The 17,784-nt window shown below is 43.6% G+C and overlaps 2 protein-coding genes across 4 annotated transcripts in view; one reads left to right on the top strand and one right to left on the bottom strand.

Annotated features, from left to right (window-relative positions):
• The window catches only part of LOC103127055 (zinc finger protein 709-like), a 1,044,365-nt gene that overhangs the window by 386,425 nt on the left and 640,156 nt on the right, over positions 1–17,784 (top strand). The window lies entirely within an intron of this gene.
• The window catches only part of LOC132535598 (zinc finger protein 709-like), a 306,876-nt gene that overhangs the window by 6,226 nt on the left and 282,866 nt on the right, over positions 1–17,784 (bottom strand). Inside the window, exon 1 of one of the 2 annotated variants that reach the window (XM_060182190.1) lies at positions 999–1,865. The exons of the other annotated variant lie outside the window; for it this stretch is intronic. Within the exon in view, the coding sequence (XP_060038173.1) occupies positions 999–1,013 (15 nt within the window). The 5' untranslated portion in view covers positions 1,014–1,865. Of the gene's footprint in view, positions 1–998; positions 1,866–17,784 lie in introns of those variants that run through there. 2 annotated transcript variants of the gene reach the window in all.

Genomic DNA, 17,784 nt, shown 5'->3' with positions numbered 1-17,784 from the left:
ATAAAAGCATCTATTTGTGAGAGAGAAAAAAACATACTTGCTCCTTAAAATTGAATAAATAAAAGGAGATAAAGGAGAGCACCATTAGTCAGGGAATTCTTGGATTTCCCCATAGACATGATGGGCCAAGACCTCTAATATCTCTCCATCATTTCTGGTCATTACTGTGAAGTTTGGGAACTACTCTCTGCTTTAATCCAGTTTCCTAGTTCTTTTCTCAACTCTGATGCCATCTTCCCAAATAATATTTTTAGTCCATCTTCATGTTACTATCAAGTTCAAGCAAAAATTACTGAATTCATGGGCCCATAGGAAAATACTAATTAAAGAAGACTACACAGCTTCATTATACGTTAAAATTCCTATTCTAATCTGCCCTAATCTTACTTTCTGGTTCCTGTTTACTAAACATTTGGTTCACTTTATGTCTGTCTTTCAGTCACTAGGTTGCAGATGCTATGATTCCATCTTGAATACTCTAGATGGATGTCTTCATCAATGTGCCCTACAACACCTCTCCTGAACCCTACCTTTGTAAGGAAAGAAACAAACAGGCTGGGGGTATAGATCAAAATTGCCAATGTCCGTACACCTAGGGAAAGAAACAAGAGTACCACTAATGAAGTTTCCCTCTTCACGTCTCTGTGTGGTGTGAGGGATTAAAACTCACTATCTGAGCATGAAACTCAAAATATCTTTAATAGGATCTTCATGGTGACACACAAAGTAGAAAGCATACATTCCAGGTTCAATGGAGGAACAGTACTGTGGTGTTTCTTCTTCACTTTCCCTCCCTCCTCTCTTTTTGTCATATCTACCAAATATCTGTATCTATATATCATGGCAGCAAAGTCTGGTGACAAAATAATTTTTTAAGAGAAATATTCAGACAAATCAGAAGCAGTGAAATGAACACTCATAACATAAAATGCATGTGTAAATTAAAATACAACTTTCTCAGGAGGAAAAAAGAATCAAATATGGCATATGTCATTTACCTGAGAAACTGTCATTTCTCCCTATTCTCTCAATTTCTTTTCTGGCCAGAAAATTAAAAGAAGCAGTATCTTCAGACTGTGATATTACTCCACAAGCCAGGTCTCTTGGCTTGACAGCAAGCACTACACCTACAGGAAATGTAAAACTGGGAATTGGTAAACAAAGTCAGGACACCTAGGGATTACTGGAAAACAGTTTTTATATCTGGCACACCAGTTCCAGAATTAGTAAATACCAAAAGCTCCAGGGCCCTGATGTGCTGTAAGATGTCCCTTTAGGGAGTTGGGTAGTAGTGCAACAGGTTAAGCACACATGGCGAGAAGCTCAAGGACCCTGTAAATTTCCTGCTTTGAGCCCCTGGCTCTCCACCTGCATGGGAGTCACTTCACAGGAGGTGAAGAGGGTCTTCAGGTATCTTATCTTTCTCTTCCCCCTCTATGTCTTCCCTTCCTCTCTCCATTTCTCTCTGTCCTATCCAACAACTAGGACATCAAGAACAACAATAATAACCACAACAGTAAAACAACAAGAGTAACAAAAGGGAATAAATAGGTAAATAAATATTAAAAAAAAAAAAGAAATGTGGACTTGGGACTTCTGAGAGGTGTGGCCTTGAAGTAACAGACTCACAGACTGTCCCCCAAAACAACAAAGATTGACAGCTATTTAACTAAAAAAACTTCATCCAACTACAGTTGATATATTTACAGAATATTATAGCCTCATCTACCAAGCTGGAAATACTCTAGGATTCCACTCTGACCTCCCTTGAAATACTATGATGATTCCATTCTGACCACCCTGTGTAGACAACTTCACCAACATGACCTAGAAACTCATCTCTCCAGAGTCCTACCCTGCTAACAAAAGATAGAAACAGACTGGAGGTATGGATCAACCTGCTGATGTCCATGACATGTAGAGAAGTAATTACAGAAACCAAGGATCCTTCCTCTTGCACCCATGAAAAGAACTTTTTCATGCTCCCAGAGCAAGGAAAAGATAGTGGAAGATGCTCTAGACACTCTGGACAAAAAATGCCTGTCACCAAGAATTTCTGTTTTCTGTGCCGTCACTGAATTCAAGCAGATCTGGAAAGCACCAGAGAAAGTCAGGCACTGTTTCACTAATCTGAGAGAGAGGGAAACAACAACAACAGAAAAGTACAATATTCATAAGTAGTAATAGGTGTAAACACAGTGACTTCTGAAAGAAGTGAAGGCAGGTCCATTGAAAAAAAAGGACATTCATACATACACACACAAAATCAACCCTAATCTGTGACATAGTAAGAACTACTGTACTTTCCTCAAAAGAGGACAGGGCCACAGAACAGTGAGGGGAACAGTGTAAATTATGCCGCTATTAGGTTAAAAAGTCAGGAGTCAGATGGTAGTTCAACAGTTTAAGCACAGGTGGCGCAAATTGCAAGGACCAGCGTTCGAACCCCTGGATCCCCACCGGCAGAGGAGTCGCTTTATAAGCAGTGAAGCAAGTCTGCAGGTGTCTTTCTCTCACCTCTCTGTCTTCCCCTCCTCTCTCCATTTCTCTCTGTCCTATCCAACAACAACAGCAAAAATGGCAACAATAACAGCAACACAACAGGAACAAAAATGAGAAAAATGGCCTCCAGGAGCAGTGGATTGGTAGTGCAGGCACCTAGCCCCAGCAATAACACTGGTGGGGAAAAAAAAACAAACCGTGAAGTCAATATTAAATCACTAACAAAAAATAGAAAGAAAAGGGCTTTCTGATTCTCCTCAGATACCTGAGAAGGACATCAGTGGTAACAGTCTCTTATCTCCATCCCAGCCCCTCCCCTTCACTCCATGTTCTGGCACAACCATGCTTCCTAACTAAGGAGGGACAGTGCCTCTCTGGCAGTCCTGCAGACCAGGAACCCAAGCTGTGAGCACAGAACATGAGCCATATCTTAGGCTTTGACTGCGCCAGCTTTTCTACTATAGAGAGGGACCCACAGACAGGGAAGAAACACTGACTCTCATGCGTGTGACCTTAGAATAATCTCAGGAAGAGTGAGAGTATCTGGACCAGGAAAGAAAGATTATACACACTAAGGATGTGACAGAACTATGGGACCTGCTCTTCTTGGGTGAGGAGGCTTCATAAGGAATCATGCTATATTTCTTACCAACTTTATATAGACATTTGGAAAGTTTTGCAAAAATTCAAGCATGTAGGGAGTCAGGCTATAGCCCAGCTTAAGCACACGTGGCGCAAAGGGCAAGAACGAGCCTAAGGATCCCGGTTCGACTACTTGGCACTCCACCTGCAGGGGAGTCGCTTCACAGGCAATGAAGCAGTTCTGCAGGTATATACTTTCTTTCACTCTCTGTCTTCCCCTCCTCTCTCCTTTTCTCTCTGTCCTATCCAATAATGATGATAACAATAATAACTATAACAATAAAAAGGGCAACAAAAGGGAATAAGTAAATAAATGAATAAATTCAAGCATATTCCAAAGTAAAGGCAGCTCTACAGGAATGTGTCTGTGTTGGTATGCATGAGACCCCTTCTGTTTCATTTGGTTTAAATCCCCCCTGCTTAACACTATTCTATTTACATAACCACTTCATTCTATTTACATAACCGCTGTTAACAAGCACCACCCTCCCTCCAGGGCATTAGTGGTTCAGTGATAGAATTCTCGCCTGCTCCACCCCCTCTCCTTGTCACACCCTGATCCTCTCCTTGTCACACTCTGATTTTCACCAGTCACTTTTCTCTCCACCCTCTCTATGTCACATCTTGTTTCCACCCTACTTGGCAAGTATATATAAAGACAGCATTGTGAGTTTTAAGGTACCTTGAGTTTAGCTTAGCTCGGCTTAGATTGTGCTGCGTCCTGCATGAATAAAGAGATACTGCCTACAGCTCAACCATGAGTCCCTGGTCGTCTGTTACCCGCCCGTGAAGCCAGCCCGGCGAAAACAACATAGCCCGTCAAAAACAACATGTCTGCACTTATTCCCTAGCTTTAATAATTGTCAATGCGTAGCTGACCTTAAATGTTTCTTACTCACCTGTAACAAGCTGTTTTTATCTTTTTCTTTTTTCCTTTTTCTTATAGTTCAGCTCTGCCTTTAAGTAGTTTTGTAAATTGAACCAAGGAGCTCAGAGCCTTAGGCATCTTAGGCATAAAGGTCATGTGCACAGCATTGTGCTGTTTCACCAGCCCAGAATGAACTCTTTCATCCATTTTCTCATGCCTATCCATCAGAGGAAGAGGATAGCGAGTATTTTCTCCATAACTATGTGGGAAGACAGTCCAACTGCAGGACACTTACTAGGTGAATCCCCATCACCACAGTGCCAGATCCCATCCCCTCCACTGGAAATTTCCCTGTTCTTTATCACTCTGGGAGCATAGACCAAATATCTCTATGGTGCAGAAAGTGAGAGGTCTGACTTATAGCTTCTCCAGTAGACAGGGGCATTGATAAGTTGATCCATACCCTCAACCTGTTTCTATCTTTCACTATTGGGGTAGAGCTCTGGGGGTGGGGTGGGGGTCGCAGGACACATTGGTAAGGAGGGGAAGACAGAGAGGGGGAGGGAAAGAAATCTGCAGACCTTCTTCACACCTGTGAAGCAACTCCCAAACCAGGATCCTTATGCTGGTCCTTGTGCTTTGAGCCACGTGCACTTAACCATCTGCTCTACCTCCCGAGTCCCGACAGATAAGTTTCTTAGCTCCCTGCTAGATGGGCTCTTGATCCCAAACGGGGCTTCTCACCTTTTCCTTGGCTACAATAAAATTTCCCTTTGCCAGAATTTCACACTCTACTTGCCTAACTTCAGGTGTTTCATTCTTTTAACATTTTGGTATTAAAACCTGAGAGGAACTATAGTCCAGGAGGTGGCGCCATGGTAAAGCATTGGACTCTCAAGCATGAGTCCCCGGACTTCAATCCCCAGCAGCACATGTACCAGAGATGTTTGATTATTTCTCTCTTTCCTATATTAATCATTAATTAATAAATAAAACCTTGGAGTCAGGTGGTAGAACAGTGCTTAAGCGCAGGTGGCAAAATGCACAAGGCCCAGTGTTAGGATCCCCTAACTTCCCAGCAGCAGGGGAGTCGCTTCACAAGCAGTGAAGCAGGTCTGCAGGTGTCTGTCTTTCTCTTCTCTCTGTCTTCCCCTTCTCCATTTCTCTCTGTTCTATCCAACAATGACGACAACAATAATAACTAAAATAAATAAATAAATAAACAAAAAAGCCTTTAAAAAATAAAAAGCCTAAGAGGAGCTATAGATCTAGCCTCTCTCTCTGGGCCTTTCACACTACATTGCCGTAACACTTGTCTCCATCTGCTGAGGGGAATCTTCACAGGAAGTGAAACAGTACCTCTGTAAGTGAAACAGTGTCTCTCCCTCTCTCAATTGAACTCAGTCACATAAAATAAAATAAAACTAAATTAAATAAATAAAATAAAGGAAAATAGAGACTGCGTGGTAGCACACCTGAGTGAGCACATGTCACAAAGCACAGGACCTGGGTTGAATCCCTGGGCCCACTTGCAGGGAGAATGCTTTGTGAGTGGTTGCTAGTGTCTATCTCTCTCTCTCTTTAAAAATGTTTAATTACCTTTATTTACTTCTTTATTGGTTATAGACAGCCAGAAATTGAGAAAGAAGGAGGAGATAAAGAGGGAGAGACAGAGAGACACCTGCAGCCCTGCTTCACCACTCGTGAAGCTTTCCCTCTGCAGGTGGGGACAGGTGCTCCAACCCAGGTCCTTGCACACTGTAACATGTGCACTCAACCAGGTGCACCAGCGCCCAGCCCCCACTAGTGTCTCTCTTAAACCTCTCTATCACCCCCTTACCTCTCAATTTCTGGCTTTCTCTATACAATAAATAGACAAATAAACAACAAACATAAAACAGAGACACACTAGATTGAGACCCCTCAAAAGGAGTCAAGACAAGTCACAAGGATCCACATGGAGGTCCAGGTTGCATCATTTGGTTGGAAACAAGAAAGCCTCGGAGCCTGTCTGAAGCAACTTCTCCAACCAAGGCTCTGGAAGCTGGCATTCACCAGCCTCCTGATTCCATTCAGACTCTGGAGTCATTGAAGTGTCCTCCCAAAGAGGTGAATTAGCAGGAGACATGAGCAACCAAGAGGAAGAAGCCAGGACTCTGTTAGTATGTGAGAAGCAGTATTTACTAACTTACTTTTCTTTTTAAAAAATATTGTATTTACTTATTAATTAGAAAGATAGGAGGAGAGACAGAAAGAACCAGTCATCATTCTGGCAAATGTGCTGCCGGGGATCAAACTCAGGAACTCATGCTCAAGAGTACAGCCCTATCCACTGCGTCACCTCCCGGACCACCAGTATTTACTTTCTACAGTGACTTTCTTCAGTTGCAAGCACTGCCCATAAGCAGCCCAGATTGGACAGAGCACTGACTGGCCAAACACTAGACTCCAAACGGATGGAGCTATTCCTCCACTCATAAGGGTTCAGGCTGCACAGCTGCTTTAGGGCCTCAGTCCTGGACATATGAACCGGAGTCAGAACAATATCCAAACAAGCATGGTCTGGTTGTATGGCAGGAGCTGTTCAAATGAAAGGGAAGAGGTTGACAGAGAGCGAGAGAGACAGAGACACACCTGCAATACTGCTACACCACTCACAAAAGTTTTCCCTCTGTAGGTGGAGACTGGGGTCTCAAACCTGGTTCCTTCCACATCTGCACTCAACCAGATGTGCCACCCCTAGTCTTGATACAAAACATTCTGTCTCAGCATTTTCTTCCAGTTAACACAATTTAAAAAAAAAAATCGGGAGTCCGGCTTTGGCACAGCCGCTTAAGCACAGGTGGTGCAAAGAAAAGGATAGGCATGAGATGAGGATCCTGGTTCGAGCCCCTGGCTCCCCACCTGCACAGTAGTCGCTTCACAAGCAGAGAAGCAGGTCCGCAGGTGTCTTTCTCTTCTGCCACTCTGTCTTCCCCTCCTCTCTCCATTTCTTTCTGTCCTATTCAACAACAACAACAATAACTACAACAATAAAAAACAACAAAGGCAACAAAAGGTAATAAATAAATAAATTTTTTTTTTAAAAAATTAGGGGCTGGATACAACTGGATGAGCATATATGTTACAATGCATAAGGACTCAAGTTCAAGCCCCTGGTAACCACCTGCAGAAGGAAAGTTTTGAGAACGGTGAAACAGTGTTGCAGATGCCTCATTGTTTCTGATCAGTATCTGATCTTCATATCCAGGTCAACGTACAGTAGTACCTAAGACTAAGGAAATCTATAAATTTTAAATAAAATGTAGAACTAGGGAGACAACACACTCGTTACGCAAAATGTCTTTAATGTTTTATATAAGTTCCTAGGTTCAATCTTTAACACGACCATAAGCCACAGATGAGCACTTCTCTGGTGAAAAACAATACAGGATCATTATGCTGGTCCTTGTGCTTTGTGCCATGTGCGCTTAACCCGCTGTGCTACTGCCAGACTCCCCCCTCAGACACTCTTACGTTTAACTCTGTATGATCAAGTAAGAACTACAAAAGCTGGATAAGGACAAGAGAGAGTCATACTTTAATGATGGCGACCCATCATCCAGGGCCCTAGTCAGGGAATCCTGGGACTCCCACATAGATATAATGGACCTAGACCTCGAACAGATACCTGTCTACATCATCAGTGGTCTTCTCCATCAGAAACAATGTCATAAACCTACTTGTGGGTCTCTACAGAATCTTGCCCTCAAAGTGGAACAACTATAGAAACTGCGCCACTCTCTGAAGGGAGGCTGGGTTAACATACTCTGTCACTGGAGGAAGATGGGTCCTGAAATGAGTGCAGCCTACAATGTTCCTAGCTAGCTATGACCATGGAATGTGTGCTCAGGCTGATAGGGATGCAGAGGTTATGCAGGCTCCTGTGCATAAATATAATAAATATGGGCCTTAAATATAAATAAATATGGGCCTTAGGTCAGATTGATGAGGTTTACTGTTCATGGCGTTTGTATACTATTCCCATATTGGGGAGCTACTCTCTGCCCTCATCCAGCTTTATAGCCCTATTCTCAACTCTGACACTATCTTCCCAGACAATACTTACAGCATACATGCATGTTAGCTATTAGGCTCAGGTAAAAATTAGTAAAGTCATGGGTCCCATGTGACCTATCTAAAATAGACTTCCTAGGCTCTTATAACATGAAACCCCCAAATCTTTACCTGTTCTATTTTCACCTTCAGGTTCCTGTTTATTAAACAATTTGCTCTCCCTTTATTGTAATGCTTTTCAGCAACCAAGTTGCAGATCTATCATGATGCTAACCTGACATCTCAGCTTACAACCTCACCAATGTGTCCTGGAACCTCACCTCCCCAGAGCCTATGGAGGGAATAGGATGCAGATCTCTGGTGGTGGGAACTGTGTGAAATTGTACTCTTCTTATCCAAGAGACTTGTCTATTCTAAAAAAAATGTCTTTCTCTGCCCTTCTCTTGATTTCTCTCTGTCCAATCCAACAACAGCAACAATGGCAACAATAACAACAAGGGCATCAAAATAGGGGGAAATTGCCTCCAGAAGCAGTGGATTCATAGTGCAGGCACTGAGTTCTAGCAATAACTCTGGAGGAAAAAAAAAAAAAGATTTTTTCAATGGTTTCATTCTATTAGCCAAGATAACCATCTTTTCTTCTTTCTCTGATTTCCCTTTCAGGCCAGAAGATGGACAGATGCCACACAGCAGTAGCTTGAGACTCTGCTTTAAGTCCAGCAGCACAGCCTTTTCACTTGATAACACTGCACCTACAGGGAAGACATTCTGACTCATAAAAGGTCCAATGTCCTAGGCCATGGGGCCCACATAATGAGTTTCTTCTTATTTTCAGGGGCCCTTCCTACCCTCAAATTCCTCTGCAACTGGGAAGTTGACCTGGTGACCCAGAAGGTGGCACAGTGTAAACAGCATTGGTCTTTCAAGCATGAGGTCCTGAGCTCATCACCTGGCATCCCATGTGCCAGTGATTCACTCTCTTCTTTTTTATTTATTTATTTTATTTATTTATTCCCTTTTGTTGCCCTTGTTGTTTTATTGTTGTAGTTATTGTTGTTGTTGTCGTTGTTGGATAGGACAGAGAGAAATGGAGAGAGGAGGGGAAGACAGAGAGGAGGAGAGAAAGATAGACACCTGCAGACCTGCTTCACCGCCTGTGAAGCGACTCCCCTGCAGGTGGGGAGCCGGGGTTCGAACCGGGATCTTTATGCTGGTCCTTGTGCTTTGCGCCACCTGTGCTTAACCCGCTGCGCTACAGCCCGACTCCCGATTCACTCTCTTCTATCTTCTTTCATAAATACATTAATAAGAACATAAGAGAGAGTCCAGCGGTAGTGCAGCGGGTTAAATGCAGGTGATACAAAGTGCAAGTACCAGCATAAGATTCCAGGTTCCAGTCCCTGGCTCCACACCCGCAGGGCAGTTGCTTCACAAGCAGTGAAGCAGGTCTGCAAGTGTCTGTTTTTCTCTCCCCCTCTCTGTCTTCCCCTCCTCTCTCCATTTCTCTCTGTCCTATCTAACAATGACGACAATAAGATTAACTACAACAATAAAACAACAAGGGCAACAAAAGGGAATAAATAAATAAATATTTAAAAAGTGGCAGCTGGGTGGTGGTACATCTGATTGAGCGCACATTACAAAGCACAAAGTCCTAGGTTCGAGTTCTCCATCTCCACCTACAGAGGGAAAGCTTCACAAGTGGTAAAGCAGTTCTGCAGGTGTGTGTGTCTCTCTCTCTCTCTCTTCGTGTCTTATTCAACCATACCCTCTTTATTTCTGGCTGTCTCTATCCAATAAATAAATAAAGATAATTAAAAAACAAGATCAGAAACGAAAACACAAGTAGAACCTGAAATGGAATTGGCATATTGCACCAAAGTAAAAGACTCTGGGGTGGGTGGGTGGGTCGAGAGAATACAGGTCCATGAAGGATGATGAATGACATAGTGGGGGTTGTATTGTTAAATGGGAATCTGGGGAATGTTATGCATGTACAAACTATTGTATTTACTGTTGAATGTAAAACATTAATTCCCCAATAAAGAAATTTAAAAAATTTTAAAACATTTTTTTAAAAGAACATAAGAAACAAATAAGTTATCTGCACTGACCTGCCCCATACAGACTCATGGAGTGAAAGAGAAAGAGAGAGAGACAGACAGAATGACCCTTAGTCTGAATCCAACTCTAGTAAAATACAGGACTGGCCTTAACATTGCCTAGAGCACTGAATCAAAACAGTAATAGTCACATTGAAATTAAACAGGAGGCAGGCTTTATATCTTAATGCTTTTCAGCCACCAAGTTGCAGATTCTAACATGACACCAATCTGACTTTCCTGAGCAGACAACCTCACCAATGTGTCCTGGAACCCCACCTCTCCAGAGCCCTGCCCCACTAAGGAAAGAGAGAGACAGACTGGGAGTATGAATCCACCTGCCAACACCCATGTCCAGCAGAGAAGCAATTATCAAAGCCAGACCTTCCACCTTCTGCTCCCCATAATGTCCCTGGGTCCATACTCCCAGAGGGGGTAAAGGATAGGGAAGTTTCCAATGGAGAGGACTGGATATAGAACTCTGGTTGGGGAAATTGTATGGAATTGTACCCCTTATGCTATGGGCTTGTTGGTCATTACTAAATAAACAAATGACAAATTCAGATTCCCAGGTGTGAACAGCTGATGGGCAGTATCCCACACTGTCATATTTCTGCACACCACATTGGAGCCACTATAAATCAGTGAACAATTGTCATCCACATTTCATGTTCTTGAGATTAAGATGTGGAACTGCTTTTGTTTCCCCAGCAAGCATATTAAAAAACAATCCTGGGACATTTCTCCGGCTGGATTTGTTGCTAAGGATAAATTAAAGGGAATAAAAACAAAATGCAACAGCACTAGAGGTGCTTAATATACTCCAGAAACTTAAAACCTATCAGTAAATCAGTAAAGAAAATAAAATTGGGGTGGTCTGGAAGGTGGCGCAGTGGATAAAGCACTGGATTCTCAACCATGAGGTCCTGAGTTCTCTCCTTGGCAGCACATGTAAAAGAGGGCTTTCTGGTGTTGGACTGCAAATCCAAGGAAGCACCAAGAGACTGGGGTGATGTAAAACCAATGTGCCTTTATTCTAGCCGGCTAGGGCCGAGTTACCGAGGGGCTGCCACACCAGCTCTCTGGTAATCGACCCCGTACCCAAGTCCTACTAGGATATGTATACATTTCAGATTACAGACTAAGTGACAGGGCTCAGCTACACAATGTCAGTTTTACAACAGTTTTATCTATGGTCCCCAGGTGCAGGGAAGGGGAGGAGGTCTTTTTGACCTCGAGGTTATCTCCTTCTCCGGACCCTAGGCTCCTGGACTGTTTTCTCAGAGTCTGTCCTTGGATTTATCTCTTGCCTTCCAGATTCCTCTGATTCTCTGTTTACAGCTTTAACTCTTGAGAATTGCTTTCTTCCTCAGGGACAGGCCTGTCATATAATTGCCTACTTAACCCTTAGGTAACCTGAGACTAGGTTCATTTGTCTCATTATTTACCATCTTATATTTATTTCTTTTTGCTCAGTTCCTACACTGGGTCTTTCTCCTATCTTTCTCATGAATAAATAAATTCTTCAGAGAAAAAAAGAAAGAAAGAAAGAAAGAAAGAAAAGAAAAGAAAATTGGAGTGGTCTGGGAGGTGGTACACTGGATAGTGTTGGACACTCAAGCATGAGTTCAGTCTCCAACAACACATGCACCAGAGTGATCTCTGGTTTTTTTCTCTCTCTACCTATCCATCTTAATAAATAAATCAAATATTTTTTTTTAAAAAGGCAGATGGGAAAGAATTTCTTAGTATAGGTTCCAGGCAGTGGCACAGCTGGACAACTGCACACTCTACGGTGTACAAGGCTCTGGGTTCAAGCCCCTGGTCCCCACCAGCAGGGGGAAAGCTTCTCAAGTGGTGAAGCAGGGCTGCAGGTATCTCTCTGTCTCCCCCTTCTCCTCGTAATTTCTCTGTCTCTATCCAATAATAAATAAAAAAATAAAAAATGCCAGTAAACCACTGAAACATTCAGATAACATTTTTGAAGAAAAAAAAGAATTTCTTAGTATATATTGAAGTAGCATATATAGAAATTAATGGCAACTGCTTGTACCAGTCTCCTTTAAGCCACCTGTAAATCCTAACCCTAACCCCCCTTTCCTCCTGGTGTTTGTAAAAGCGCTGGCAGATTTAAATCTAGTGTGTGTAAAAGCCTTGGCAGTCAGAAACCTCTGCTCATGACTCAGTCCTTCTATGCATAATTGTGAATTTTTTAATTTATGGTCAACTTTTCTTTTTGTATAAAAGGCATGCCAGAAATAAAAACTCTGTTTTCCAGTAACCTCAAGGTGTTGTGACTTTGTTGAGCAATTCCCAGTTTTACCCAGTTTATTGAAAGCTTAGCCCCCAAAGATAGCAGAGCAATTAGTGCTCTACTGGGCACGCCTGGAGGCTACAGGGTGCACACAGAGCGGCTGAATTCTCCACCTAACTATCTTGCCCCGGGGTCAGCAAGTACTTCCTTGCTCCTTCAGCCTGGGTTAAGAACATGAATTTAGATCACAAGACTGTCAGTCAAGTATGGGAGCACATTAGGGTGGCACTTAGGGAAATACTCCTCTGCAAGAAGGTCATTATCAACCACTCCCCCTGCACCCTGTAGGTAGCCTGCAAGAAAGGCCAGCTATGCAAAGCTGCCTGCATCCTGCCCTGGCATTCATTTCTCTTTCCAGCTGAATGCTAATGCTACTGAGAGCAAGAGCTCCCCATTTTGAGAATTCCTCCATCTTAGGGACTTGTTTCAAGTAAAAGAAAGTAAAAGTTAGCAAAGAAGCTAACATCTCTCTCTCCCAGGAACACCGGCGGGCAACTGGCTTTTTAGATAACTAGCCAGCAAGAATGATGATGATGCAAATTATTGTTAATGTGACAGTTTAAATTTGAATGTTCCCATTCATTCTGCTTCTGTTTACCTGCTTTGCTGAGATAAAGACAGGTGCCATAGACAGAAACTGGAATGTACTGTTTAGGTAAAGATTAGGGGTGGTAGGTATTGAGTGGGTTAAGCACACATGGAGCAAAGTTCAAGGACCTGTGGAAAGATCCCAGTTTGAGCCCTTAGCTCCCCACCTGCAGGAAATTCCTTCACAAGTGGTGAAGCAGGTCAGTAGGTGTCTTTCTATCCCCCTCTCTGCCTCCTTCATTTCTCTCAGACCTATCCAACAATGACGACATCAATAACTACAACAACAATAAAAAATAAGAGCAACAAACGGGGAAGTGAATAAATAAATATTAAAAAAAAGATTAGAATAGAATGTACCCTTTGGTCAAGGTAAAGATTAGAATGTAATGCGCATCTGTTTCCCTTGAGGCATCCTGCTTGCTTAACTCTCACCCCTGGAGATTATAGATGGGGCGGAGTCATCTCAGAGTTGCCTAGGGCTCCTAGCTAGGGATCTGTCCAAGCCCGTAAACCCACAGCGCTGTGTTCCCCTGTATGTGTGTCTTGTCAGTCTGAATAAAACATCGTCACCAGCTATCTGTCAGTCTCAGTCTGTAATCGGGCTCGGTCAGCAGGGACATAACACTATAAAATGCAGATGAGGATGGAGGGTAGATCATACATTATGCTATCATGCAAAAAGACTCTAATGCTTGAGGCCCCAAAGTCCTCTAGAAATAAAAAAAATGAGGGGGGGTAGCAGAACCAGTTAAGTGCACATGACACAAAGTCCAAGAACCTGGGTAACAATCCCAGTTCGAGCCCTCCGCCTCCCCACCTACAGGAGTGGGGAGTCACTTCACAGGTGGTGAAGCAGGTCTGCGGGTCTATCTTTGTCTCCCCCTTTCTGTCTTCCCCTCCTCTCTCCATTTCTCTCTGTCCTATCTAACAACAATGGCAACCATAACAGTAACGACAACAAGGGTAATAAAATGGGGAAAATGGCCTCCAGGAACAGTGGATTTATAGAGCAGGCACTGAGCCCCAGCTATAACCCAGGAAGCAAAAAAAAAAAAAAAAGAATGTCCACACCTGAAGACAATGGCTGAAGTTAATCCCCTTTTGGAATTCCACTTCACCATGCCCTGAACCCACTGCAAAGGTTAGACGGCCAGGTAATTCAAGACACCCACTCCTATGCTTGGCCAAGAGGGGTCCAGCCCAGGTGCAATGTGGAGACGGTGGCGACAGGAGAGGGGAACCCTTGGCCACGTGGCTGCTTCCCACAGCCTTCTAGCAGGTCTGAAGCACAACTTTCCCAGTCTTGGCCCCAAATAACCCACACTCACCATGAGCTGTCCAGACTCTGGGCTCACTGAAGATCCTTCTCCAAAATCCAAACCACAGGAAGGTGAGAGCTACACCAAGAAATAAAGTGATGATGTCAGGAGCAGAAAGACTAGTGGGACTTCCTCCTTTCACCATCAGCAGCCCAGATTGGACAGAAAGCTGAACACTTCAATATTTTAAAAGATAATTGGATGGAGAGTCAGGCTGCAGTGCAGCGGGTTAAGAGCACACACAAAGCTCAAGGAAGGTCATAAGGATCCCAGTTGGAGCCACCCTCTCCCCACCTGCAGGGGAGTCGTTTCACAGGAGGTGAAGCAGGTCTGCAGGTGTCTGTCTTTCTCTCACCCTCTCTGTCTTCCCCTTCTCTGTCCATATCTCTCTATCCTATCCAACAATACCATCAGTAACAACAACAATAATAACTATAACAATAAAAAAACAAGGGCAACAAAAGGGAATAAATAAATATTAAAATATAATAATTTTTTTAACATATTAAAAAATATATATAGTGGTTAGGGAGGTGGCATAGTGGCTAAGGCACTGCACTCTCAAGCATGAGGTCCTGAGTTCAATGCCCAGCAGCACATGTACCAGAGTGATGTCTGGTTCTTTGTCTCTCTCTCTCTCTCTCCTTCTATCTTTCTCATTAATAAATAAATAAAATCTTAAAAAAAAACATAATTGGATGAAGTGCTTGATACACAGGCCTCCCTTCCTGATTGGATAATAGTCAGATCCACCAAAAACAGAAACATGCCTCCAAATCAACAGCCAATCAAAACCACAATTTTGAATGGCTTTTAGATAGAATCTATTTATTCAACAAAGATTCAAGTGCCTGCACCACACAATGCTCTTGGATTTATTTTTTTATTTAATTTTTGCCTTCAGGGCTATTGCTGGGGCTCAGTGGCTGCACTACAAAGCCACTGCTCCTGGAGGCGATTTCCCCCCCCCTTTTTTTTTTTTGCCCCTGCTCTTTATCATTGTTGTTATTGTTGGACAGGACAGAGAAAAATCAAGAGAGGAGAAGACAGAGAAAGATAGACACCTGCAGATCTACTTCACTGCTTGTGAAGTGATTCCCCCCGCAACAGGTGGAGAGGGGGTTGTTAAACCCAGATCATTGCATTGGTCCTTGAACTTTGTGCCATGTGCGCTTAACCCGCTGTGCTATCGCCCAGGCCCTGCTATGGGGATCTTAAGCTCTCGCCCAAGCAAGGATCCTAAACCCTCTCCTAAGCAGTGCTGGAGGAACTGCCCATAGCAGTTTAGCGGGGTCTTAGTTTGCCACAAGGCTCAGAGAAACCGTCATTGCTCATTCCAGTTTCCAAAGATTTTGATCTTTCAGGATTCTTCCAGTTCTCAAATAATTGTTTTTGCTATGATTTCAATGTAACTGTTTGCTCAAGCTTCTTTTTTTTTAATATTTATTTAATTTATTTATTCCCTTTTGTTGCCCTTGTTGTTTTATTGTTGTAGTTATTATTGTTGTTGTCGTTGTTGGATAGGACAGAGAGAAATGGAGAAAGGGAGGGGAAGACAGAGAGGAGGAGAGAAAGATAGACACCTGCAGACCTGCTTCACCCCTGCAGGTGGGGAGCCGGGTTCGAACCAGGATCCTTATGCCGGTCCTTGTGCTTTGCGCCACCTGCACTTAGCCCGCTGCGCTACAGCCCGACTCCCTCAAGCTTCTTTTTTAAAATTACCTTTACATTTATTTATTGGTAAGAGAGACAACCAGAAATCAAGAGGAAAGGGTGAGAGGGAGAAGGGGGGGCAGGGGTAGATAACATAATGGTTATGTAAAGAGACTCTCATGCCTGAGGCTCCAGGAGTCCCAGGTTCAATCCCCTGCATCACCACAAGCCAAAGACATGTCTCTGATATCTGATGACTGTAAAAAATGGCGACTAATCCCTAGCACTGCAAAAACGGTATCATCTGTTTTCCATCTACACCATGCCTCGGCCTCGCGTGAGCTTAATGTGCAGCTTGGCGATACGAGAATCCGGCATGAAGCCCAGCCAGTCTATCTTGGCGTTACTCTCGATCGCACCCTGTCATCTCACGAACATCTCATAAAAACTGCAGCAAAGGTGGGCGCGAGGAATCACATCATTGCAAGACTGGCCAGCTCCTCATGGGGCGCGAGCGCTTCCACACTGCGATCATCCTCTCTGGCATCATGCTATTCCACTGCAGAATACTGTGCCCCAGTATGGTTCCGTAGCCCCCATGTCCACTTGGTCGATTCCAAATTATATTCCTCCATGAGGATCATTTCTGGAACCATCCGTTCCACCCCGGTTCCATGGCTGCCAGTTCTTAGCAACATCGCCCCGCCAGATATTCGTCGGGATGCGGCATCATCTAAGTTCATTTCCCACGTCTACGCTCGACCGGACCTGCCAATATACGCGGATATCTTCGCCCACCCTGTCCAACGCTTGACGTCTCATCACCCAATCTGGTCCCCTACGCCTACACTGAACTTCTCTGTTCCAGACTCTTGGAAACAGAGTTGGCAGTCAGCTGAGGTCAAGAACAAACACCTCATCACAGACCCCTGCAAGCGTCAACCCGGCTTTGACCTAGCACGTTATGATCGGGCCCTGCTCAATCGCCATCGAACAGGCCATGGCCGGTGCGCCGCTATGTTCCATCGCTGGGGAGCCAGAGACGACCCGAACTGCCCCTGCGGCTCCAGACAGACTATGACCCACATAGTCAACGACTGCCACCTCTCCAGATTCAAAGGAGGTCTCGAAACTTTACATCAGGCTCAACCTGATGCTGTTGACTGGCTACGGAAGAAGGGCAAATGCTAGAAGAAGAAGACCACAAGCCAGAGTTTTGTAGTGCTCTGGTGTTTCTCTCTGTGTCTATCTCTCTCTGCATCTCTCTCAGAAATAAAATCCTTAAAAAAATAAATAAAAGAGGACGGGGTAGATAGCATAATGGTTATGCAAACAGACTCTCATTCCTGAGGCTCCAAAGTCCCAGGTTCAATCCCCTACACCACCATAAGCCAGAGCTGAGCGGTGCTCTGGTTAAAACATAATAATAATTTTAAATAAATAAATAAATAAATAAATAAAAGAGAGAGAGACCTGCCACACTACTTTCCCTCTAGGTGAGGACAGGGACTTGAACCCTGGTCCTTATGCACTGTAACATGTGCGCTCAACCATGTGCACCACCAGCCGGCACCTTACTCACACTTCTTTATATAAATTATTTCATTGTTTTAAAATAATAAACTTGATTTTTTTTAAATTTGGCATAACTATGTGATCCCATTGGGACAACTGTTACAGTACACATTAAGTTGTATGTGAGGCAGTAATAAAATTTCCCATGTGTGTATTATTCTA

This window comes from Erinaceus europaeus, chromosome 23, assembly GCF_950295315.1.
Source record: "Erinaceus europaeus chromosome 23, mEriEur2.1, whole genome shotgun sequence".
NCBI classification, from domain to species: Eukaryota; Metazoa; Chordata; class Mammalia; order Eulipotyphla; family Erinaceidae; genus Erinaceus; species Erinaceus europaeus.
Note: the sequence above shows the minus strand (reverse complement) of the source record. Positions and strands in the feature narration are given on the sequence as shown.